General features: G+C 37.5%; 1 protein-coding gene across 1 annotated transcript; it reads left to right on the top strand.

Moving 5' to 3' along the window:
• gfpt2 (glutamine-fructose-6-phosphate transaminase 2) lies at nucleotides 1-26,768 on the top strand. Its single transcript, XM_015349417.2, has 19 exons — nucleotides 1-396; nucleotides 3,827-3,934; nucleotides 5,046-5,144; nucleotides 5,853-5,978; nucleotides 6,299-6,357; nucleotides 7,009-7,143; nucleotides 10,512-10,573; nucleotides 14,181-14,260; nucleotides 18,405-18,540; nucleotides 18,839-19,002; nucleotides 20,725-20,820; nucleotides 21,186-21,283; nucleotides 21,828-21,948; nucleotides 22,464-22,621; nucleotides 22,871-22,985; nucleotides 23,457-23,584; nucleotides 23,887-24,054; nucleotides 24,292-24,453; nucleotides 25,227-26,768. The coding sequence occupies exons 1-19, from the start codon at nucleotides 390-392 to the stop codon at nucleotides 25,269-25,271; spliced, it is 2,067 nt and encodes a 688-aa protein (XP_015204903.1). The 5' UTR covers nucleotides 1-389; the 3' UTR covers nucleotides 25,272-26,768.
• Nucleotides 26,769-27,232: the final 464 nt, after the last annotated feature.

Genomic DNA, 27,232 nt, shown 5'->3' with positions numbered 1-27,232 from the left:
ATCGACGATTGCAAAATCTACAAAATTATGTAAATAGCATTAAAGCAAAAAAAAAGTGTGTTTTTAAAGAAAAAAAAGGAACGCCAAGCGAACGGGACTGCAGATGTTCCCAGCACCGCGAATGCCAGACGGGGTCAGTCCTCTCCAAGGGCTCGCGGTTGCAGTCCTGGCTCGGCCGCGCTGATGATATGAGGGGGCTGGCCCGGCGGTTACCTTAGAAACAAGTGAGGACCCGCCTTCTGGAAGGCGCTTGAAAATAAAAGTCGAGGCAGCAGCGACTTTCGCATCTCTTTCGGGTTCTGTCTGAGTGTGGTGACTGGATTGTAGAAGGAAGTCTTTTTTTATTCCCAGGACCAGATTAATTTACCTTCCAAGAAGAAATCGGAACAATGTGCGGTAAGTGGGCCGAAAAGGAGGTTGACACAGCACTCCTTACACTTCCACGTTTCGGCGACTGACGCTTTTCACTATGTCGTACCTTTCTCCTACCCAGATAATCACTGTTCGGATTTTTAAATTGTCAAAAGATTGGCGGAATCACGACCTTTATGTCACAATTTGATTTGATGTTCTGTTTCTTAAATACTATTTCTTTGAGGTGAATCAAAGTCGCGTTTCATGTAGGGTACAAGTTCTTAAATACATTTGGACTATTCTGATTAATCCAAAAACGTTTAACTGTGGCAGAAACTGCCCTCTTTGTACATTGCAGGTGAAGTTGGTAACATACAGTTATACGACTGAAGAATGGTCATATGTTAAATTATCAATTTTTGAGCTCCGGGAAAATATTGAAACTCCTCTGTGTCGAAGGTTTCCTTTCGCTATAGCACATACTGATATTGTGGCATGTCCTTTTGATCCCGGTGTAGGTGTAATTAGCTGATACCAGGACTTGTATCTTGTGGCAGTTGTGGCGAACTAAAGGCTAAAGATCTGCGTAGGTTACGTGTCAAACGTTTTTCAGGCAACTCGAAAGCGACTCGTATTGACACTACGATCGGTTGGGTATAGAAATAAAAGACGACTTTCACATCTATTTTTTGTTAAAGATAAAGAGTAAATCTCTAGAACTCACTCGATACTGACGATTGCAGCCGAGGCAATAACTGCGGGCTGAGCTGGACAAGACATGGTTGTCAATCTGCCAGCAAACTGATAATTTCAATATGCAGTTTATGCTGTTAGAACAGTAAATTTACAGTACACAGACAGGAGGGTAATAGGATGTATGTCCGGCTCCACGTCCGCATTTCAATACAGGTCCGCGTTCACGTCTTGTTCGGGTGCGGCATTTCGTGCTTTTCACCTACATTTTTTGGCATTCAAGTGACATTTTTCAAAATAAGCCGCTGTTGATGTAATTTTTAATGTAGAAAACGACGTTCTCTTCTAACACGTATTTAAAGAGGCAGGCTAGATTCATTTCTCATGCAGCAAGCGAAGTTAATGGGAAATTGACAAAAGTGTTCCTTTTATGTTAAATCATTACTTTTTCTTAGTTGACTCGGACAGTGATGAGCTTGTCGCCCTGATGCTCCGAGTTCAGGTACTTGAAACACTGCTTGGACTATGCCAGCAGTAGCTTGCAACAGCAGCCCAGAGGTACACAGTCCAGCCTGGTTGTTCTCCTGGGCAGAACATAAACACGGTTCTTCAGCACGTGCCCGGCTACACTAGCTACAGAGTGCATGGGGCTGGCATATAACAAACCGATTCATAATCTGTGGTCCGGTTTTAAGATCACTACGAGACCTTGGTCATAATTATGTTCACGGTCCACTCTCAAGTAGTAATACATAAAACCAACATTCCGATGTCAATTGTGGATGAAGAGCGACATAGGAGTGGTGACTACTGAGCCTTTTTTGTGGGATACATTTTGAGATTACTATGACCGGAAAAAAATACTGTGCATACTTAAGATCATTGTCATGTTTCCCTGTTTTTGCTGTATGTGCATATTAGGTCCTTAAACTTAATTTTGTGAACGATACCACTAAAGTTGCATTAAGAATTATTAATAATTCAGAAATTACAGAACTACATGCCCAGTAGGTGCTTGTCCCGTCTGTGTTGCTAAATCTTTTTTTTTGCTGGTGTCTTGAATGGTGTTCGGGAACTTGTTGGAATGGAACAGCCTTACGGGAGTAGCACAGTTCTGTAATGTGTACGAGGACCAGGATGGGGCTGGACTAGGTCACTTGTTGTCAAAAAGAGGGTACAAAATAATGCAGGAGGCTTGCTAACTTACCATTTTTTGTTTCCTCATCTTTTACAGCGACAGGAAACAAATAGTAAAAGAGGAGCCAATATATATATAAAACTTTAATGCTAATTCTTTGGCCTCACTTTCTCGCAGCTTAAAAGGGCGTGATGGTGAATTTTTATGGTGCTTTTCCATAAAATTCAAAACGGTTGAGTATTTATGCAAGTCCGGATATGTATGAATACTCCGTGTACTTGAAGATCTATAAAGTTTGAAAATCTAGGACTGGAGTACCCAGAGAGGCCACAAAGCTTTAAATATTCAATGTGCTAGCCACGTGTGTACGACTGGAGCTCTGTAATGGTGTGCATCATTCTCTGCTATGTATACTATGGAGTGACTATATAAATATGCTGAGGAATTATGTCATGTAATCACTTGGTGATGTAGTAGTACAGTATATAAATTATTTGTGCCATTTTCTTGTACTTATCAGGCCTTATCATCACATCACTAGAAAAATACATGAAATAGGAAAGTGTTTCAAGAAATGGAATAAAATAGCTTTGTTGAGCTCTATTAAACAAATATTTTTTTTGGTAGTCTGTTCATATAAAAGTTATTGTTTGGCACACTTCTCTAGTGAATCTATTTGTCCTATTAGTCTTAGCTGTGGTTGTAGTATAAAACATTTGTTTATTTAAGAGAGGTTTAAAGTGAGATGAGGTATTTTGGTCAATCTAGACCAGTATTAATTTTAGGAATATGCCTTCAACCTTGGATTTTAAATTCCTTAAAAACTAAAAGCTATTTTTGTAGCACTAAATACTTTTTTTGCAGCAAACTGCTATTTTCATCATTCAGTGCTGAATTTTAAACAGGCCTGGTTAAAGGTCCTCGTTGCGAAATAGAATCCCCTGATGTTTTTTATTCACCAAGGCCAGTTTTCTGTGCTACATCTACAGTGCAATCATCTTTGAGATCACAAAATCTCAGAAATATTTTTGAGAAATTGGACAGTAAATCACTTCTGCTGTAATGTAAGTGTAGTGCATGTTTTTGAGGACATACAAAGTGGGCTTTAGTGCAGTTACTGTTTTACAATGTAAATGCAGTGCTTAATGGGATATTATAAAAAAAACAGGATGTCAGATCACTTAGTTCCAAGTGCAGCAAGAATTAAGAACATTTGTATAAATGGAGTGTCAAGGCAGCCTTTTCTTTTGCTGTGCTGCACAATTCGCACATTTTGTAATATTTAAAATTCTCTTTTCTACCAGCTTAGTGCCAGCAGTTTAAAAGAACACCTAGGCTTTAACTAGAGGATTTAACTCCTTTAAATCAATCTTTTCCGCAAATCATTGCTAAATTTTATTTATAAAATGGAAAAAGGGTACAGAACAAAAATAGCGAACATCTACTGTTTCATGTTTTTCAAAATGTGTATTATGAAATTTTGATGTTGCCAATAAAACAGAAAACTAAAATATTAAAGAGGATAATTCAGGTGAGAAGTGTATTATAAAAAATGTAGACTTTATAGAAATACTGCTGTTGTTGTTTCTGTGCAATAATGGATATGCAGGAAAAGTGATCTTTCCTCAATGTTTTCTGCAGGGATATTTGCCTACCTGAATCATAGGGTGACGCGGACAAGGAAGGAGATCTTTGAGACACTAGTGAAAGGATTGCAGAGGCTGGAATACAGGGGGTATGATTCTGCAGGTACAACTCTTCTATGTCCTCTTTCCCTTCCATGACTTTGTTTCAAGTGTTTCATGCTTTGGCGTTAAATCCTTGTTTCTGAAGGCTCGTAGGTGGGAGTATAAATCCTTTCACCTGAAAAGCATTTACACAGTACCTGTACACAGTGCCAGGTGTGCGGAGACCTGTGATACTAGCTGTAGATTGCATAGCCTGAGTACTTTCCATCCCCCCAGTGTGAGAAGCTACAATTTTAATTCATCATTCATAACCACTTCATCCAGTTCAGGGTCATGGGAATTCTTGACAGGCAACAGGTGTAAGGTAAGATACACCATGGATGGGATGCCAGCCCATTGCAGGGCAGATACAAAGACATGCACTCACTCACAGCAGAGTCACTTTCCTAGAAGCCCGTTGGAGGAAACCGGAGCACTGGAGGAAACCCACTCAAACATGGAAAGAACCCACAAACTCCACACAGACAGCACCCCAGGTCCAGAATTAAACCCAGGGCCCCAACACTGCGAGGCAGCAAAGTTAACCACTGTTCCACCATGCCTTCCCATAATGTTTTTTATGTTATATATACACATTATCCTCCTGTACAATTGTGTGCATGTGTAATTTTTATATGCAAATATAAGTACAAAATTAGATTATGTGGGTGTTTATAAGATGGGCTCAAGAAAAAGTTTGGTATGTTAACTGAATTTTGAACACTAGTTCATTTTCTGTCCGTAATGTGCACTACTGCAGAAAGGCCTTACTTGGCCTTTTGACTGCTCTTCAATGTCATCAATCTCTTTAAAACAAACAGGTTTTTGTGTGTTTGCCTAGTGTGTTAATACACATAAATACAAGGCTATTGACTTTATGAAATCCCCCAAAAATGTACTGCCCTAAAATAAGCAATAAAATATTTTGATAAAATATACTGCCCTGTCATTAGCAGGTATCTAAATACAGTAGAACAATAAAATGAAAATAATCTCCACTTTAGGAGCTATTCACAAAGAGAAGTTAGTAATTTTTACAATTTATTGATATTAACTTTATGCATTACTAATATGATCCCTACAATATTGCTTCTGACTCACTAAAGACTTGCTATACTTCTTGTGATCGTCAGGGATTGCTGTGGATGGTCCATACAAAGACATGAAGGATGGCCACATCTGTCTCATCAAACAAAGAGGGAAAGTAAAAGCCCTGGATGAAGAACTATACAGTAAGTTTATTTGTGTATTTTTGTCTTTTACATACAGTTAAAGCTATTTACCTGTTTATAATTGAAATGATACCCAGTGCAATATTTAGCTAAGGAAATTTATATTCACTCTCTGCCAAGCTACCTGACAAAAGCTGCATTATGGGAAAAGTTTAAATGTGGCATGTCTGTATACGGTGGCAGCTTTGAGCCGTTCATATGCAAAACTATGTAATATCTATAAAAACTAAAATTTTTAAAATTTCTAAAATCCTTAATTTTATAGTCAAAACTGCCACTGAAAAATCTATTTTAGATGATATCTGAACATTTTCTTTGCATACCAGTTTTCAAACACCCTCAGTAGGTCATTGTGTTTTTTGGTTGCTTTATTTGTTGATGGGGGAAATATGTGTCTAAATAACCCAGCAAATAGTTTTTTATTGTGTAGTGGGGAAAAAAGAACAGCTCTAACTGTGGAAAGTTTGTCTCTAGAAAATCCTCTTAGAAAAAAGATTTTGCCTTGAAACAGACAACTTCTATCTAGCATTTGACATATTCTGCAGCCTGTCAGCCTGCAGTTTTATGTTATGAGGCTGTGAAATGAGGAAAGAAAATTTGAAATCTAGCCTACATCAGGCCTTGTTTGGAACAGTTCCATTAACAATTAGAAACAAACCTGAAACTGCATATCCCTATGGAACATGAAATGTGGGTCTTTTTTTCCAGAAAAAGACACTATTGACTTTGAAGCTGAACTGGACAACCATTTTGGCATTGCCCACACCCGCTGGGCTACACACGGCGAACCCAGCGCACTCAATAGCCACCCGCACCGATCGGACAAAAACAATGGTAAGTGCCATTTTACCTGATGCGCACACCAGTCTGGAGAATCATGTTCCATGCCTATTTACTGAAAGCACAGTGCTTTAGGAAAGAGGTCTTGAAAGGATTGAAACAGACACTGGCAATATGTGAAGGGGATCAGGAGCTTTTTTTTAAGAATGAGAATTCCAGCTTGCTCAATAGGCAGGGTGGATGCGTGATGAGGTTTAGAATGAAATGAAACCTGTGGAACAGGATTACAGTCTGGCTTCAAAACATTGTATGACTTCAGAGAAAAGAAGCTGACATATCACACCTCCCAATGGTTCGTTTTTTTATTCTTCCAGAATTTGTGGTGATTCACAATGGCATTATTACCAACTACAAGGAACTGAAGAAATACCTGGTAAGATACTGTATGTGTAATATTGTGTAAATGTGTCATACATACAATAAAACGTGGGTCTTTTTGCCAAATAAAATGTTGAATACTGCTAACTTTATAATTTAGCTTTAAAAACATAGACCCCCACATCATCAGATTATTCTGTTAAGCTTTCCCTCAGATGTTTATACAGAAGTATATTTTAGAGAAACATGAACTGAGATCATGAATATGTCTTCATTATTAGGAGTTGTTGTAGTACACTGTTATCCATAAGAAAGAAAAAGTCACTATTTTAAATTCCTACATACAAGATGATAAAAAACAATAGAAAACACGTTGCGAAAAACATGTAAAGGGTCCCTACTGAAAACAAAACAACGGTAGCATAGCTTGACAGTGTTTTTAATAAGGCATGATAGCCATTCAGACTTTCCTGCATCGAGTTTTGTCACAGCTGCATGATTATGTACATCAGGTTCTAAACAAGGTGGATCTGTAGTTTCATTGTGTCACTTTCTGTTCTGTATCATATGTCAGGGGATCAGCCCTGCCTTCTGCTTTTCTTGAGGAGAAGGAGTGGCTTCAGAGCCTGCTTAGGTTTTACAGGAGCATATGATAATGTGGAGGTGGTGTCTTATTGTAATGTGGAGCCAAAATCCTGCTTTTCAGGAGTCAAAGGGATACGAGTTTGAGTCAGAAACGGACACAGAGGTCATTCCCAAGCTCATCAAGTACTTGTACGACAACCGTGAGAGAGATGACATATCCTTCTCAACACTGGTGGAGAGAGTCATTCAGCAGCTGGTGAGTGGGTGAATTGTTAGAGTCTAGATATTGTGTTAGGTGTTGTGACTTTAAATTAAGAATGGACTAGACAAGATTGTTTTGACGTTTCCATTAGTTATGATGAACATCACCAATATAGTTTGAGGAAGAACATCATACTACAACACCATTCTTTGAGAGTCCTGTTAAGAAGTCTACAAAAAGTTACCTTTGGTGAAAGTGTTCTTGGTCTATATATTTTAGTTTTAATCACCAAACCCCATAGACAATTTACAGTGTCGTAATTTTGACCTGATCAGGTCTTATTTCCATCATTTTTGCTTTTTTAACTGTTGTAGTCCCTTTTCTGTTCCAAATAAATTAGCAGAAATAAGTAAATGTGTTAAACTACCATGTGTATCACCAAACAAAATAAGATTTTGATGAGCTATACAGCAACTATCTTCAAAACTGAACATTCAAGCAGAAAAATATTTTTTTCTAAAATGAAATAATTCCTGTTTACAACAAAAGAGTCTTTTGTATGTACTGTCGGAAGGAGCAAAATTGTACAACCAGTACAGTATGGTTGCAAACTGTGTGCAATATTGGGTTTACTGAAGGTCTGGTTTAAAACTGGTGTTTTTAGTTTTTCAGATCTCACGGAGATTTTGTAGTTCTTGACTTTCACCAGTCTGTCTTTAATAAATTGTGGACAAATAGAATGGTTCTAGGGATTGATAATTGAGTTTTCTCAGCTCATTCTGAAGCCAAGTGGACATTTTTTTCATTCATACAGTGTGCAGTACTTTAACTAAGCACTAGTTTTTTCCTATGAGAGACCCTCACATTACACATCTAATCCAAGCGGTGCTTTCTTCATCCAGACAGTGAGATTTAATAACCAGAGCCTTGTAGGGTTAACATTTAAACTAATTATGTGTCTGTGCACTATGGCAGCTGTCATCTCTAGGAAATCATCCTTTTCTCATTTTCCTGACAGCAATGGAGAATAACCATGTCTTTGTCATCTCTGTTGAAGTAAAAGAAAGTATCAATTTGGAAAGGAGTGGAAAATGAAGTGAAAAATCTGGATGATAAGCCTACTGTTTTGAATAAAATATAACCTTTTTTGGTAACCTGGTGATAGCAGGTGTTTCATGTACAGATGTGCACCCTTGAAAAATGTATGAAGAGCTATAGTAATGAGAATACACATCTAATAGTGTTATTCCTTCAATATTATCTTGTTGTACAGTATTTTGTCCTCAGGACCCCTTATCCTTATAGTTAGTAATAGTTACTAACTTAATAGTTAGTAATATTTTATTCATAAAGAGCTATTCTTACCAAATTAGAATTCACAAGGAATGACAGCAGCTGAAGAAACGGTAGAATGGTTTATTGTATTTAGTGAAAACTTTGGATTAACCTGCTTGGCTGAGGGCCAACCTCCTGGCCATAGGACGGGGAGACTAAGATTCCCCATCCCAGTGACAAGGTGACCAAGGTGTAGCTGCAAAGGTGGAGATGGAGGAGCAGTGAGGAAGGGATGTGAAAACGAGCAAGCAAAAGGAGAGGGAGACGTGGTTAATATGGGAACTGAGGCAGTTGCGTTAGGATTAGTTGCAATTTGTGTTAACTGAGCTTAATTAGTTCAGCTGCCTTCACCCTTCTCGAACTTTCATTAAAACTCCATTAAACAAAATAACTTCCAAATGCCAGCACATCAAAAAAGCAAACATATGTTATATAATATTATATATTTTTAATTTACTGTATTTTTCTAGATTATTGCCTTGCTAATTCTTGACAGAAACTGTATTTTTTTTACTTAGGCAAGTTGATTTTCAAAATGGCTTAATAAGTTTATCATACATGTACAAGTAATGTTGCACTTAACTTATCTGAATCTCACTGATTTGAAGGCAATAAATGATTTTTTTTCTGATTGTGTGGCACAACATGGTAAATAATGCCTTAATTTTCAAGGGGGGCTCGCTTTCATTGTAGGCCTTTCGCACACGAATATCGGCAAGGCAAACAAAACAGGATCAGTTGTAGAACCCAATTCTGCAAGTTGAAGCAGGATGTGGAGACAAAGTGTTCCCCAGACAGCATGAAAATTAACACTAATAGTAAATTTTTTGATATGAATGCACTATAGTCTTATAGTGGAATATTCAGCACTTTATCATACAACTGCTAAACATTGCCCACCTTATTTCCTAATTAGTATTAATATTATGTGGCAAGGTTTACTACATTATGTTTTGGAGCTCAGTTTTATAATGATTAAGAACTGTACAATGTTCTAAGCCTAGGGGGTTGTTTTAAGTGTCCCATGACAGTGCCTGCCTTAATCCACTTTTTAGAAGAATGAATTACTGAATTGCACCCCTTTTCTCCCACAAAAGTTCTATTTTAATTTCATTAACATTCAAAATTGTTTAATAATCATGAAAGCAGCATCACTTGGAGTGCATATTTTTCATTTTTGTTGGGCCTGCTGAATGTGTGGGAATTAAGTGTTTACAAAATTAATCTAACAAGTGGAAAATTATAGTATGTTTCCAACATATGATTTTCCAAATTCACTCCAGCTCACAGTGGTATATACCTGCTAGCAGTTGTGGCACACAAGTGTCTGTTACTTGTTAATTGTCGTTAAGTTACCCTGGCAACAGAAACCATCAGAAGATTATTGCTGCAGGCATAAGTTGTGGGTGCAGCAGACCATCTAATTTACCACAATAATTAAAAATTCAGTGGAAAAAATGACACAGAGATGACACAAACATGTAATTTTATTAAAATGCTGTCTTGACCATCTTATATATTGTCATTAAATTATTCGCTGTGAAACGTCAAGCTCCAAGATACTATATCTAATGTGTATTGTTTTATCATAACCTCATTACATTAGTTTTTTTTCATTTTAAAATAATTCTGATATTTTCATTATACCTAAATCAATTTTTCTTAATGTGCAGACTTGTTTAAATCATGTTGTAAGTTCATAAAGGATTAAAGGGTAGATTCTACAGTGTTCATTTAGCTAATTAAAGCCAGATGAAGTGGTGGTTAATTTTTATTTCCCCCTGTTTCTCCAAAATGCTCAGTATATTATCAGAATATGCAGAGAACTGTGTAGATGCCTTACAATAGGGGGTTTATTTCTTCAACTTTTCAGTCTCTTTGCTTCCTTTCACAACTTTACTACCTCCACTGTTACTGAGCTCTCCTTGGCTCTAGTCCCAGAGAAAGTGGTCTGATAGCAGCCCAGAGGAGCCTTGCTCACAGAGGTGGGGGGAGCAGTGCAAGGTTCAGAAAAAGCCCTTTTAATTGTTTTGGATGTTGAGCAACTTTAGTTTTTAAATTAAAATGCTGTTCTGTTCCATTTCCAGGAAGGTGCATTTGCGCTGGTGTTCAAGAGCAGTCGCTTCCCAGATGAAGCTGTTGCCACCAGGTTAGTGCAGCATTTTTTCTTCCTTTTTAAGTTTGATACATGTTGGTATCGCACAGGAATCGGACAGACACATTGACACTATTTCCTGGTGCTGTCAGCCTGACCTGTAACTTTGAGATTGTTTTCATATACTTGGAGTCATTCCCTATTTTTTCTGCACCTGTGCACTCTCTGTTTCTTTCATAGTAAGGAGCAGGAATGCCGTTCCCAACCATTCCTGTTGGTGCCCTTTTGTCAACTAACACAGTTTTGTTTGTGACTTTATGCACTGTGTTTTACCTAAAAAGATATTCTAGAAACACTTTCAGCTTTAAAGATGCATAACTAGGGATGAAATTAGACTTTTTCAAAGGACAGTTAACAAATAAATCTGTTTTGTTTTTTATTACTCTCCCCGAGATTGTCTCAGATGTTACATTGCAATACTGGAATACTGGTTCAATTTTTTTTAAAGTTTGTTTTTTGTGCTTGACATACAAATTCAAAATTATTGTTATACATTCTGCAGCAAGGTTTTGTTAGGTAAAAGAAAACAGCACAAGTTGACAGAAAATAACAAATTTGTTAGTAAAAGTTTGTGGTCTATTCAAGTTATTAAATTTTAATGTGCTTTTTTTTTGCATAGTGCATTGCATGTGTCACCATTTTATTACATTGACTATGGACAGCCTCAGTCAGTTCTATGATGAAATGTATATACTGTATTTGTATGTTATATTAAATTAATTTTAAATGTTTTGTGTGGAACACTATAAGAAATTGAAAAAATTCCAAAGAAGTCCCACTAACCTCTTTCAACTTTGTCATTTCCTTATTCTAAATTGATCTTCTAATTTTAGATTTGGAAGATAATTATTAGCAATAATGTTTTAGGGAAATTAGGTAATTAGATGATTAAAGCAATGTCGTGTTTTTCCCTTAGAAATTGTTCAAGATCATGCTGCATCTTGCTGAATTGTGGCATTCTTGTAAAAAATGTTGGACTTAAAAATAACATAAATCAACCTAAGTTTGAACGTAAGGTCAAAGGTGACAAGGCATTTGGCCAAAGTATTTTCTACTGGCTTGTGCATTTTTTCATTGATTGCAAATTTTCATACTAGTGACCGGTAAATTAAGTTTACATCTGCAGCCTATTCTCTAGCTACCATAAGGAGAATTTTCCAAAGGAAGTTTTGTAAGCCTTTTTGGTTGAAAATTTTATTTTTTGTGAATTTTATAACATCTGTGAATGAAATCACTTTAGCAGTTTTAGTGTGGTACTGTAAATATCCATCCATCCATTTTCTACTCACTTAAGCCAATCGTAGATAGGGTTGCGGGTGAGTTGGAGCCTATCCCAACCAGCAGTGGGTTCAAAGCAAGATACACCCTGGATGGGTTGCCAGTCCATCACAGGTCCATCAGAGATATGCAGTATGCACAGACTCACACCAGAACCTGTTTTCCCAGAAGCCAAATAACAGTCTACAGTCTTTGGACTGTAGGAGGAAACTGGAGCAACTGGAGGAAAAGCACTTGAACATGTGAAGAACATACAAAATCCACACAGCTAGCAGCTCAGATCAGGAATTGAACCCAGGGCCCCACTGCTGCAAGGCAACAATGCTAATTACTGCACCACTATGGCGCCCTGAATACCCTTAATTGAACAATTGTAGAATAATACTATTCTGAATCTTCTTGATTGGTGGTACAATTCTGGATGTCGCACCTTGGAGTTTTAAGACAACAAAGATAATCCCTATCTGTCTTCTAGTAGAGCCAAGTCTGATATAACATCCTCCACTTCCCCTGAGAACTTTTCCTACCTCTGTTGCTCCTTGGAATGATATACTCAGCATACTAGTTTGTATTTGCTATCATTTCCCAACACAGGATTATCAATATTATTATCATTATTATCAATATTATTATCATTATTACTATATTAAAAAAATCAGTTTTATTCTACAGTATTTGTTAAGTTGTGTGTAGGCTGTAATATTGCCTGTTCTTTATAAATTCCCTAAGAAGTCTTAAAGTCAAGTTATACGTAAAGTTACTGTATAAATGTAAACAGTGAAAAAGATAGTAATCAAAAACTTTACTTGAGTTATTCTTTTTTATTCATTTCATTATAATTATTTTTGGCCTGTTTCAATAACATTTGATTGTAGTAGAAGTAATCCTTAAACATCTTATTCTTGGGCGAAAATCTCTTCTGAACAAGTTGAGATGTCAGTGCCTGTGCTGGTGAAGATATAATGCGTGGGCTGGAGTCATGTCTTATTGGGACAGAAGTTAATTTCCTCCTTTCTGTGCCAGTGCGGGGAGCAGTGAATGGGCTCCATTCATGTGCGCTGGCCAGGATCTTGTACAAACATGAGCTCCTGCAGCTGAGGCTCCAAGTGCGCTTGTCGTAGAACGAGGGAGATAATTGTCGTCTTGTCCAAAGATGTTTAAACTGAGTGGGGATAATCATTGAGTGCACAATAGAAATGGGCTGTATAGCACTGAAGAGGCTCATAGTTAACAAAAATCTGTTTCTTCACCTACCCACTGTTTTCATTATCTCCTTCAAGTGGTCCAAACCACAAAAAAACATAAATGAACAATAAAGAAGTGGTTAAGCAGAGAGACCTTTTCATCTGGTGGACACAAACCTATCCTCAACCACATCATGATGTTTCTTTATAAATCTGAATGTAACCTCTCCCACAGAAGGGCTTAACAGTTTGTTTCAGACACAAACCCCCCTTTCTTTGTGCTTCATGCTAGGCCTAATCCCTATATATATTTTTTAAATACAGAAATGACTGTGTTTTCTTAAGAAAGCTGGAAAGGCTTATATCCTTGACCAGTGGCTCATTAGTTGCTGTGTTTCTGCTGGCATTCAGTGATTTTCCTGAGTCATTCTTGATGAGACTGGCCAACAGTTGTTTTCCAGCTCCGACTACCTGAATTCTTGCTTGCTACTGTCTATCGCATAGCTTTTCTTTTTCTTCTGTAGATTTATTTGAAATGACAGAAAAGGTCTACTGCTGCTCTGTTCTTACTCTTAATAACTTTAAAAGCAGTGGGAAAGTAATATATATATAGGAACAAGTAATAGGTTTATTCCATGCTGAAAAGATAAGAAAGAAAACACAACATTCGGCTTCACACATGAATAAGGCTTCACAGATGAAATGTTGTGTTTTCTCTCTTCTCTTTTCAGCATGGAATAAACGTATTACTTGTACCTTTGCAGACTACTCAAGCTGATGCAGCTACTCACCTGAAGTAATATATATATTAATGTCTTACAGAAAGAAGTAAGGTAATTTGATCATTTCACAGCAAACTCTTCTACTGTAGTTTAAAATTAAATTCTAGCTGTAATATGTGCTTTTTCTGACTTTCTCTTTTGAAGATGAAAAAACGGACACAAAGACTTATGTTTTATTTCTTTACTGGAATTTGCAGAGCAAGCATGAATGGCAGTTTCATGAAAGGATGTGGTTTTGTTGGTATCTAAAATGTATGCGGGTGCGTTTTCATGGAGGTTTGGAAGCTGTGCTGTAAATAGTTGCTCTGTTTTGTTTGTACAAATAAAATCGTAACCCTCTTGTCTTCTTTCTTGCAGGAGAGGGAGCCCCCTGTTGATAGGTGTGCGCAGCAAGAATGAGCTGTCCAGTGAACATATCCCCATTCAGTACAATAATGGTACGTTCAGCAATTTCCTACCTGTCCTTTGTTTTCCAACTTGCAGTGTTCCAGGTTCTGACAAACATCTTTTTGTTTTGAAAGAAATTAAAGAAAAAATCACTAATGGCCAAATCAGTTATCACAACATTACAGGAAAAATGTAAATATTGATTCATAAGCTTTGACAGTAGCTGGCAGAAACCCAACTGAAGGTTTAGCGACATTCAGATCATAAGTCACGTTTCCTGTTGGCTACTAGATGCTAAAGAACATTCTGGAATTTCCCTTATTTGAGAGGCCAATATTCAACCTGGGGCTATCTGAGAGTTTAGTCATAACATAGATTCATCCATTACTGAAAATTACTCTGCATACATTTCTTATATGTTTATAAGTATTATATATATAATATATATTTAAGATGCAATAGATTGAGAAACATGTTTAAGGAGAAATTGTCACTTTGTGTAGTTATTTTTGATTTTATGCAGCTAGTGATAGATAGCAAGTTTTCATAAGGCCAAATGCATAAAATGTGTCCAGTAAGTTTTTATAAATTACTAACCCCTGCTTCTATTTTGTTTTCCTGCCCGAACTAGCTACTCTAAACTAATTTCTTCCCTGTAGCTCCCTCAAACTCAGTCCTTAGTGATTGTATTGCAAAAGCACCATTAACATCTGAAAGCCAAGTGGCTGCAATCCCTCTAGGTGTAGAATTTTATTTTTATCCAGGCATTGACCTGCTTTCTGCAGTGATGTGTTTTGGGGGAAAGGGTTGCGCTGCATCACCACATGATCCTAAAAGCGAAGGACTAACCTTTTAACCTCTTTACGACTGTGCTTTTTCTATGCCCCTGATGTCTCGTGGGAGAAGTGATCATCCTGGCAAATGTACTGACTTCTTTGCCACTGTATATCCTCCTGAGTTCCCACCTGGGTTCTGTTACATGTTGAAATTAATAACATTTTTTTTGTTTCCAGAAATAAAGCCATTTAAGTAATTTTAAATTAAACTGTAAATGTAAACTGTTTCTTCTTAAGCTCTTAAAGCACTTTCAAGAAATATAGTTAGTAAAGTTGTCAAATTCATGTTGAATTCAAATTCATGATATCAAAATAGAATGATACTGTAAGTTAAGGGAATTCATGAAGATTTATACTGGTGGGCAAACACCTGGCAGAGGACATTTAAAGACAAAAGTGGATTATATTGTTATAAGACAAAAAGAAAGTTTTTAGAACCTAACTAGAGCATTTTTAATATTTTATGTATCCTTCTGCATCTAGACAATGTAGGAAGGCAGTAAACATAAAAAGAAAAAAAACTGAATATAAGGATATGCTGTTAAAACTAAATTTAAATGAAGAGATTTTATATTCAATATGTGCTTTAGTAAGACCTTATTTACATTGTGTTGGAAACCGTCGGTTTCCATGGTGCAAAAAGATATTGCAGCTGTGTAAGCAGCCCAGAGAGTAGTGACCAGACATATCCCTGGGATCAAAGGAAAGAACCACTCTAACTGTCTGAAAGAACTGAGCCTTTTTAGACCTGAACAAGTAACCTACGAGGAGACCTGAGTTAGATATTCAGAACTCTCAAAGGCATTGACAAAGTCAACCCAATAGGCTTCTTTAGCATGAACATTGAAACATGAGCCAGAGGTCACAAGTGGAAGCTATAGGAAGTACGTTTATAATTAAGAACAGGCGGCACTCATTTACAGACATAGTTGTGGGACTCTGGAACGAGCTATCCAGCCAAGTTGTTGAAGAAAGTTTTTTTTAGGAAAAGGAGAAATGAGATCTTCAAACAGATTAACTACTAGAAAACTAATAAGGGCCAAATGGCCTGCTTTCATTTGTATATTTTTAAGAGAGAGAGATAAGATCACTTTATTGGCCATATACAATTTCTTTTATTAGGAGTCTGTCTTTTTTCACATACCCCAACTTGCTCTCCATGAGACACACGGACAGGAAGAGAAGCTTGGGGTCAGAGCACAGGGTCAGCCATTCATGCAGCGCTCCTGGAGCAGTTGGGGTTAAGGGCCTTTCTCAGGGGCCCAACGGAGTAGGATTCCTCCACTGGCCGCAGGATACGAACCAGCAACCTTCCAGCCACAGGCGCAGATCCTTAGCCACAGAGCCATTGCACTGCCCATGTTTTATAACATCTTCTTTAAAGTAGTATACTGTTAATAATATGTATTTTTCGATAATCTGCAAGAGCATTAACCCTGACCATCTGGCTGTAATTAAATATATCTTTAAAAACAAACAAGGGTTCAATTTGAACTTATTACATTTGAAATTAATTATGTTCTACCTAGTGGTATGTTTAGTAGATTGTCTAACCTTTTTCCTAGAAATTCTGAAGAGACATAATTTGAGATAAATTAGATAAAAGAGATACAGTACACATTTTTAATTTCATGTAAAATTACATGAGATACTTAATACCTTTTCCATTTGTGTTCTTACTGTATCTTTGACCCTCAAGTTGAAATGGGACCATTTCTTTCACAAGGTAGAATTTTACAAAATCGACATTCAAAAGAAAGCTGATAACAGCATGGGAAAACAAGATTAATTTCTTTCATGCAGTGTTTTCTTCATGTTCCTCAAGAGGTTATTTGATTATTTTTTTCATTTTAGTAGCTCTCATAAAATCGTTTAAATTTGACTGTTTGAAAAATAACGTTTTATTTTGTAGTGGATCCTGGCAAATGCTCTTACTGCTTATATAATAATAATTGCTTACACTTATATAGCGCTTTTCTGGACACTCCGCTCAAAGAGCTTTACAGGTAATGGGGACTCCCCTCCACCACCACCAATGTGCAGCATCCACCTGGATGATGCAACGGCAGCCGTAGTATGCCAGAACGCTCACCACACATCAGCTATCAGTGGGGAGGAGAGCAGATTAATGAAGCCAATTCATAGATGGGGATTATTAGGAGGCCATGATTGGTAAGGGCCAATGGGAAATTTTTCCAGGACGCCGGGGTTACACCCCTACTTTTTATAAGAAACACCCTAGGATTTTTAATGACCACAGAGAAAGAACAGCGCCTGTTTCCAGTACAGTGTCCCCATCACCATACTGGGGCATTAGGACCCACATGGACCACAGGGTGAGCACCCCCTGCTGGCCCCACTAACACCACTTCCAGCAGCAACCCTAGTTTTCCCAGGAGGTCTCCCATCCAGGTACTGACCAGGCTCACACCTGCTTAGCTTCAGTGGGTTGCCAGTTGTGAGTTGCAGGGTGATATGGCTGCTGGCAAGCTATAATATATAATATACAATATATAAAACAATTCATAAAAGTTTGATCTACTTTTCATCTAAAAAATTGTTTAGATGAAACAATTGCTACAATTAAAATGGCTGACAAATCTCTCTTCTGATTTCTATCTTCAGACTTCTGTGTATCAGTGTTTTTCTTCTGAGCCTTGAAGAGATATTTGATCAGGCTGCAGTATATGAAAGATGTATATGAAAATGTGGGAATAACAGCTCAGATTAAGTGCACAAAAATGGAATATAAAATAACTCTTAAGTCATGTAGGCTGTAAAGAACTACTACGGTCTTTTATGTCTGCCAAGGGACCTTAAAGCCTAGGCATTATTTTTTATCGCTAGCAGTTGTGGGTCAAATGAGTCATACTGTATATAAACTTATTTTAATCCTTCAACATTAAGGATCTTGAAAGCATGAAAACCTAATTTAGTTGGTTTTGAATGTTGTGAGTAAAAATGTCACACAATCATTAATGAATTATAGCTGAGATGCAAACTTGCCTGATGTCCTCAAGAAAAAGGCCTTTGAACTATTTATTTAAGCTTCACAGTATGAATATTCTCCACCAGGGTGCTAAGGTGCTTACGCAGTAATTTGGTTGAATCTACAGTATACGAAAAGCTGTGAATTTCTAGCATACAAGAAGTGTAAGCCTCATTATAAAATAACCATTCTAACCACATGCCGATAAGACATGAGAAGGAATTTTAATAATACTGTGCTTTGACCAGAATAATTGATTTTATTTTTCAGTCTCACTTCTTTTTCTGAACACCAAAGACTAGCTTCCCTCCCTCAGTCAACAGGTAGCCTGTAGGTACACATTGTCACTGATATCTGTTGCCCTTTCAGGTCATTTCAAAGAGGACTTAAATGAGAAGAACTACAGGAATAGTGGGCAAGCAGAGAACTCTGACAACTCCGACAACTGTCTGCAATCCACAGGGCACGTGGAACCTGTGGAATACTATTTTGCTTCAGATGCCAGGTGAGTTCAACATAGGCTCAGAAATGTTTAGGACTACAACATTGAGTCAGAGCTGATTTGCCTGAGTTTAAAAGAGGAAGAATCATTTGCAGTTTCTAAATTTATTTTAAATTAAGAATAAAAATGAAAAGACAATATACAACCCTGTAGTTTCCGAATATCTGTTGAATCAGTGCATGCAAAACAGCATTATGATTAATGCTGGTGGATTCTGGTCTACTTTATGTCCACCATGAAACCTAATCTAAAGAGCTTTGCTGGTGTTTGCCTGTTGCTGATTTTTCTCCCTTTCTTACAGCGCTATCATTGAACACACCAACAAGGTTCTTTACCTGGAGGATGATGACATTGCAGCTGTGGTTGAGGGGAAGCTGTCTATCCACCGCATGAAGCGCTCAGCTGGGGAGGATCCAGTCAGGGTCATCCAGACACTGCAGATGGAGCTTCAGCAGATCATGAAAGGTCAGCAGGTCATTCCTATATTTCCTACTTATGTAGCAGAGTGAAGAGTGAAGCAGAGTGAAGGCTTCTAGTTTCCTGGGCTTGGTGGTGTGGTGAAAACTTCCCCTCTTAACTGTGGTAAGGGTTTTTGGTCAGCACTTTATAATGCCCTCTGTGAATGGATTGATCTTAAAGCGCCATTTAACTATATACTGAATGACACAGTAATTAAAATATTTTTGTAAAATTTCTCAAACCGTATATACTATGATAGAAAAATTATTGCTTTTAATATAATTTAATGGGAAATGGACTTGTACAAAAACCAAAGCATTAGCTTGTTTTTAATGATTTGTATTGAGTTAGTTTTAAAAATCTAAATAATGAGCTTAGTCGGGCAGTATGGTGTTGCAGTGGTTAGCATTGCTGCCTTGCAGCACTAGGGCACTGGGTTCAATTCCCGCTCAGGGGTATTGTCTGTGTGGTGTTTGAATGTTCCCTTGTGATGCATGGGATTCCCGCGGGTGCTCTAGTTCCCTCCAACAGACATACTGGACTGTTCATTTGAAAACTGTCCCTGGTGTGAGTATGTTTGTGTCTGTACTGTATGTGTCCTGCGATGAGCTGGCATACCATACGTGGTGTATCTTGCCTTGCTTACATTGCTTGACGGGATTGACCCTGGATTCCCTAATGACTCTGAATTGTGTGAAGTGTGTAAAAGTGGATGGGTGAATAATGGGCTTAGTTGCCTGTATAATTTTGACTTAATACAGACAACAGTTGTGTGTTTTTCCCTTGTTTAATTGCATTTTGTTCATTTGTTGCCAGTGTCTTATTATATTCGATATATTGCATATGACCCTAAATGTTCAAGAGTATGAAGTCGAGATTTAAAAACAGCAGGCTGGGTACAACGGGGTCATGAAAAGTGAAGTTGTAGGGACATGGTTGCCTACATTATAGGTTGACTTAGGCCATTCCATTCTGCCATTCTAAGGCAGCCAGCAGCCATATCACCCTGCAACTCACAACTGGCAACCCACTGAAGCTAAGCAGGTGTGAGCCTGGTCAGTACCTGGTCAGTACCTGGATGGGAGACCTCCTGTAAAAAACTCAGGTTACTGCTGGAAGAGGTATTATAGTGGCCAGCGGCTGCTCACCCTGCAGTCTGTGTGGGTCCTAATGCCCCAGTATAGTGATGGGGACACTATACTGTGAACAGGTGCTGTCCTTTGGATGAGATGTAAAAGTGAGGTCCTAACTCTCTGTGGTCATTAAAATCCCAGGGTGTTTCTTGAAAAGAGTAGGAGTGTAACAAATTTTCCATTGGCCCTTACCAATCATGTCCTCCTAATAATCCCCATTTAAGAATTGGCTTCATTACTCTGCTCTCCTCCTCACTGATAGCTGATGTGTGGTGAGTGTTCTGGTGCCTTCACATCAACCAGGTGGATGCTGCACATTGGTAGTGGTGGTGGAGGGGAGTCCCCATTACCTGTAAAGTGCTTTTAGTGGAGTGTCCAGAAAAGTGCTATATAAGTGTTAGAAGTTATTATTATTATTCCAAAAGCTGCTTTCCTCCTATAACCTGCACAGCTGCACAAGCCATTTCCACAGGTTAGGGTTTGCCATCTAAGCCACTTATACTAAAACAAAACCTTTATACCTTTTAAGTCTCTTTTAAGTCTCCAACTTAAAATATGAAAAGGCTGATCATGTTAAATCCTTCCCCTGATCTAGGTAATTTCAAAGCCTTCATGCAAAAAGAAATCTTTGAACAACCCGAGTCAGTTGTCAACACCATGAGAGGGAGAATCTGCTTTGAAACGAACACAGGTAAAAATAGTTTTCTTTCCATATAGTGTTCCATTTCTTCATACCATGTGTAAATGGTTTTAATTTTTTAAATCAAATGTTATTGGTAGAGCAAATCTTAAAAATCAGTAAATAGGAATGACTGAAAAAATGTTCTTAAAGTCCTTCCCTCAACACTGTACTAAAGTATGAGGCACTGTTTTGTCAGAAAAATGAATAGTCTTAAATAGCCATTGATAAGTGTGGGTTTTGTATTTCCTGTATTGTAAGGGGGTTGTTTCCAGTGACTTATTTTTTGTACAATACAGAAATATAATTTCATAATCATTCTATAAATGTTGGAGGAGGAGCCCTGTCTGCACTGTTCACTGTCTGTTTTTCCTTAGTTGTTCTGGGAGGCTTGAAGGATCACCTGAAGGAAATCAAAAGGTGTCGACGTCTCATCATGATTGGCTGTGGCACCAGCTTCCATGCTGCAGTGGCAGTAAGTGAAATTGTGTGTAAAGTGTGTAAAGTACTTGAAATCTTTATGTGATCATTAGAGGGATTAAAATTGTGCCCATGAGATTATTGATGCTCTTGGCTTGTCATAATGATATTGCTGAAGTAAGCACATTTGATCTGAAACTCCTTCTCAAAGCTACTTGGGTTTCATGCGTTCCATACTCAGAGTAGCTTGAGTAGGTTGAACATGAATTTCTGAATTGGGGCTCTGCAGCATTCAAAGAGAAGCTTGGGCAGACAAGTAAAACATACTATGTTTTCATAAGCCTGTATTTCAGGTGCTACTGGAAAGAGTTGTTTTTAATGATATCCACCCTGGGTGGATATCATTAAACAGTGCAGCCATCAATACATATCAGTAACAGACCATCTTCATATAATTCAGGGGATGTTTTTTTACTGTCAAAATAAGATTTGTGTTTGTTACTACTATTTATGTGGACATTTTCCTAAGAATTTATTTAAGGCTCGTTTTATTAACAACCGAGTTCTACTGTAAACCTGCACTCTTCTCCTTGACACAGACTCGACAGATCCTGGAGGAGCTGACTGAGCTGCCGGTCATGGTGGAGCTGGCTAGTGACTTCCTGGACAGGAACACTCCAGTCTTCAGAGACGATGTCTGCTTCTTCATCAGCCAGTCAGGTACCTTGCATTTCACACAGAGATGCCTACCTCCACACCAGGATGCCATTGCCTATTAGCAGAAATCAATCAATAGCTATGTTTCAGCTATATTTATTATTCTCGTCCCAAATTAGTAGAATTCAGAACAAGTCAACAATTATTACACCGGGAATATCTTCTGTTTAGTTTTTCAAAAGTATAAATATGGTTGAAATGAAAATTTTAGAGTTGACAGATAAGAAAATGCAATGTATGTGGCAAGCAAAATATAACAAAATTTAGAAGTTGATTTGTCCAAAACTGGCAAAACCACAGCAAAAATAATTACAAATGTAAATTAAACTGTACTTTTTTTTATCTTTCACCCTTGTTCAGCTTTGTTTCTGAGGTGAGCTTAGACTAGAATGGGTCAAGGCTTCTATCAAGCAAATCCATCAATAATTCAGTACTCAATTCACTAAATATTTGTTAGGAGTTTTCAAAGTTTATATTCTGTTTTTAGTCCATGACCATATAATACATCGCCTTCACAGGAGAGACTGCAGATACCCTGATGGCTCTGAGGTACTGTAAGGAGCGGGGAGCACTCACAGTTGGGGTCACCAACACTGTTGGCAGCTCCATCTCTCGGGACACTGACTGCGGGGTTCACATCAATGCAGGGCCAGAGATTGGCGTAGCCAGCACAAAGGTATTTCATACTATTCCATATGCTGTTTTTTTTATAACTCACCTGTATATACTCTTACATTATATTGTCTACCCTACTAATTAAAATATTTTAACTTTAAGCCACTTTAAGCCTTTTCATAGGTTTAAGATTATTTCATATAAAAATGCAGGACCATTTAAAACAACACCTTACATGCAAGAGTTCACTGTATTTTCTTGACTTGGATGGGTGGGCAGTCCTGATGGTTTTGTGGGGGTGTTTTTACAGGCATACACTAGTCAGTTTGTGTCACTCATCATGTTCGGGCTGATGATGTGTGAGGACAGGATCTCCTTGCAGACAAGAAGAATGGAGATTATCAAAGGACTGAAGGTCCTGCCGGGTGAGTTTTCTTGCTTGGGATTGAGTGTTGGGACACTCTCCTCCTCAGATATTCAGTTCAAAATAGAAGACTGATAAAAGAGACTTTATGCTGTATATAATATGCTTTAGCATTATGCTATAGCTGTAATGATATAATGAAGTGTGCCGCAGTACTTGAGTACATAGTCGCTATATAAATCTAAGGAATTATTATCATTAAATCAGAGACTTGCATAAGCAAACAAAATACACATTAAATTCTCAATTTGATTTATTTGAGTGTTTAGAAGCTGGATAAAAAGTAAGTTGATTCAAAAGTCATAGTTATTAGCAATCATGATTGATTTATTTGGAAAAGTTTTTGCTTAAAATTCAATAAAGTATTTTCAGATCTTTGATAATATAGAACTATCACACTTAAAAAAGTGTGGGAGAAGTTATTTTTTTATTATTGTGATTATCACGATCCGAGTCTTCTTTTTACATGCAGAGCACATCAAGGAGGTCCTTAGCCTGGATCAGAAGATCAGGGACATTGCTGACGAGCTCTATCAGCAGAAATCACTTCTGGTCATGGGCCGTGGCTTCAACTATGCTACCTGTTTGGAAGGAGCCTTGGCAAGTTATTCTTTCTTGTTTTTTAACTTTCTGTCTGTCTGTTTTCTGTCCATGTTTTCCAATTTCCATAATCAGATTTCTTCTGAACACAGATGTGATATTGCATTCAGAAAGCGGCACTTTAATAATTGCAAAGCAGCATAATATATAAATGGGCTAAATGTTTTACTTAAATCTAAAATAAGCAAAAGTTCTATTTTCAGATATTTTTAATAAATTTCAATGTTTCCATTCTATTTATGCTTTTTGGAGTGATGTTTGTGCAGTTGTAAAAGAATTGTGGGTGTGCTTTGTTTTTGCAGAAAATCAAAGAGATTACCTACATGCACTCAGAAGGTATCCTGGCAGGGGAGCTGAAGCACGGGCCCCTGGCTCTCATTGACAAGCACATGCCTGTCATCATGGTTGTCATGAGGGACGCCTGCTACACCAAGTGCCAGAATGCCCTGCAGCAAGTGACTGCCCGGCAGGTATAGCAAAATAACATGCCTTCAATGCTGCGCAGCTCTGAATTTTGGTCTCAAAATCTATAGAAAATTAAATGCACTACACATTGAGTCTTATGTACTGAATAAAGATTAAACAGTCTGTGTTAACTATTTAATTCGTTTGATTTTAGTAAAACCACTGTCTTTACATCAGCATGTTGGTGTAATGCTCTGAACTATATATGTGTCAAAACAGAATTTTATTTTCTGTTCAAACAGGGACGCCCCATCATTCTCTGCTGTCAGGACGACCTGGAGAGCATGAAGAATGCCTACAAGACCATTGAGCTGCCACATACCGTGGATTGTCTTCAGGCCATTTTGAGTGTGATCCCGCTGCAGCTTCTGTCATTTCACCTGGCTGTGCTGCGTGGATATGATGTATGCTCATTCTGCTTTTTATTCTTCCTCTTTTAAACAAAATACAACTGTAAAACTGCCTGCTCTTCACCAACAAGTTTAGCTCTTTGTTCCTAACACTCATGTGTACCCATGTGTAAGCCAGTATGTTGGCATGCTAGAAAGTGTGTAACAAGCTACCCCTGTTAAAGTCTTCCTTTAAAGGTCTGGACACGCACATTGATTTAGTCCAGAAAATGTACTGAAATTCACACTTTATAGTGATGCTGTGTGAATTGCATAGTGCCTTGTCATGTTGTGGCTCACATTCTTGTGAGCGGAGCCAGAACTACTTCATCTCTATGAATCAAATCTTACAACAAGGGATCCAATTCTGGCCCTGAAAGGCCAGGGTGTCAACAGGTTTTCATTCCTATGTTCTTAAAGACTTCAAATTTAGTGACTTTATTACACTATCAGCAAGGTCTTTGGGATGTTTGAAGAGACCTAACAAACCTGCAGACACACCAGCCCTCCTGGCTCAGGACTGGAGACCCCAGCCTTATGGAATTTACTCTTGTGACCAATTAATTATTGAATCTTTACTTTATGCTTCTATTGAATAAGGGTTTATACCAGTTCATATTGGGTATTTAGCATTTTATCACATAAATCTAGCCACTAATGCACCCATTTACCTAATATCTACTTGCTGTAATGTACACATCATAAACTGTAAACAAAACTATCTTTTAAACTATTTCTTTGAAATGTTATTGAAACAATGTTTAACATTATTTCTCTTTAAATTTTAGGTTGACTGTCCACGGAATCTTGCCAAATCAGTCACAGTGGAGTAATATTCTTCAACAAACTGGAAATTATTGGAGGGAAGATAATGAAGAAGAACGTTTGCGGTCTTGGGTGTTTATATGTATGTTCATATGTTTATAGATATTTACATGTATTTATATATTACATAAAACTGAAACACAACAGACTATCATTGAAGTTTTCTAGGATCAGGCTTTTTCTCTATCTTCCAGCACTATAATTGATACAGGACTTACAAGGTTTGATCCAGCCAATGCAATAACTAGTACATTGACACTTCAATGTAGCAACACTATGCAGTTTTTAATTTACTTTGTGCCTTAACCTTATGTACTCCTGTTGCCATAGGAGTGATAAGGAAAAGAAAATGTGATGTTTACTTGTAGTTCCTAGATTGACATTTTATTAATACTGTGCAATATTTAATGTAAGAGGGCCAAATGTTTCTGGTTTTATGCAGATGATCTACATTTTAGGGGAATGAATTTGGGGAAGGATTTAATGTATTTCAGAATAGAAATTACATCCTAAATTAAAAGCAAAGCTATCTCATAACATACAGTATAACGCCTATATCCTCTGCTCTCAGTGGCATAAACTTTCACAGGTTCCAATCAATATGTAGCCGTACATCAGTCTGCTTTTTGGTACAATAATGGGAGCAAGTGTGGGCATGTTTTCTTGAGGATTTAAACATCAAAAGCAGTGGTCCACCCTTAAGCACATGGTGCTCTATAAAGCGGAGCTTCTGTACGATAGAGGCTTAGCCATGCTGTGACTCCCATGCTGTAACATTCTTTAACACTCTCCTCCACTACAACTAAAAGAGTCAGGTTGAACACCCCCAGCCTTAATTTCAAACCACTGTAGCAAGAGAAGGCCTGACTTGGTCTAGAATGAAAGTAAGTGCTTACTGTTTTCAGTCGATACACAGAGAGATGTGTATCGTCAGAAGATTCATATATGCAATAATTATACCAAATTAAGTGAAGAAACATCAGATTGCATGATCTATTGATCTTTTTCTGTATGTATTTTAATGTAGCTTTATTTATATCCAGAATATATGTGCTGCAGAGACCGTGGTGAGGAGGTATGAAACATGTCTTCTCATTTGACAACAGCCTTTGCTATAGTTTATTTGGCACAGGCAGTATTGTCACTGTAAAACACAAGTCTGCATTGAGCCCCAGATATGTATTCCAGTCTGCTAAATCTTTTAACAAAGATGTCTTAGTATCATGTGTTTTAGATTATTTATGAATTTATAAAAAGGTAAATTATTTTTCCAGGCTTGCTAAAATCAAAGTGGTTTGTTATTGTTTACCAAAAGTACTTGACATGTATATTATTGTTATTGTGTTGTCATGCTACGTAAAACTGTGAGTGATGCTTTTGGGTATTTTTTTAAAGATGAAGATCAATGGCCTTTTAAAAGATATTTTATATGTTTTTATTATGGAGGACTTTCAAAATCTATGAATGTTTAGAAAAAGGCAAAATAAAATGTATGTTTAAATTGCCCTGGTTTGATATCTTTATGCTTGTCATAGAATTGGTTTAATTGGTTTGAACGTCCTTAAACAGACTGAGATTATTAACCAAAGTGGTATAGTTACATGTTGCCAGCACTAGCTACATATATACTGTATTTCCCTAAAATCAAGTAGAGGTATAAAGATGCAGCTCCTCACTAGACCATATTTACTTGTAATTAGTAACTGTAATTGGATCAGAAATAATCCCTATTAATTTAAGTCTTGTATTATTTATCGAAAGCCAAAAATACCTAATAGAGCGGGGGATCTTAAAATTAGATTTCAGAACCTCAGAAAAGTACAGGGTCCCCTAAAGAAACCAAACTCTGATTATGCAGATAAATCAGATGTGTTAGTTTTGAGCTGGAGTATTAATCTTGTGCAACTGAGACCTAGTTTCCTGTTTCCTGCTAATGGGTCTGCTGATAGTTGAAGCAGACCATCCCATT

This window comes from Lepisosteus oculatus, chromosome 11 (genome assembly GCF_040954835.1).
Source record: "Lepisosteus oculatus isolate fLepOcu1 chromosome 11, fLepOcu1.hap2, whole genome shotgun sequence".
NCBI lineage: Eukaryota > Metazoa > Chordata > Actinopteri > Semionotiformes > Lepisosteidae > Lepisosteus > Lepisosteus oculatus.
This window is presented reverse-complemented; position numbering and strand designations above follow the sequence as displayed.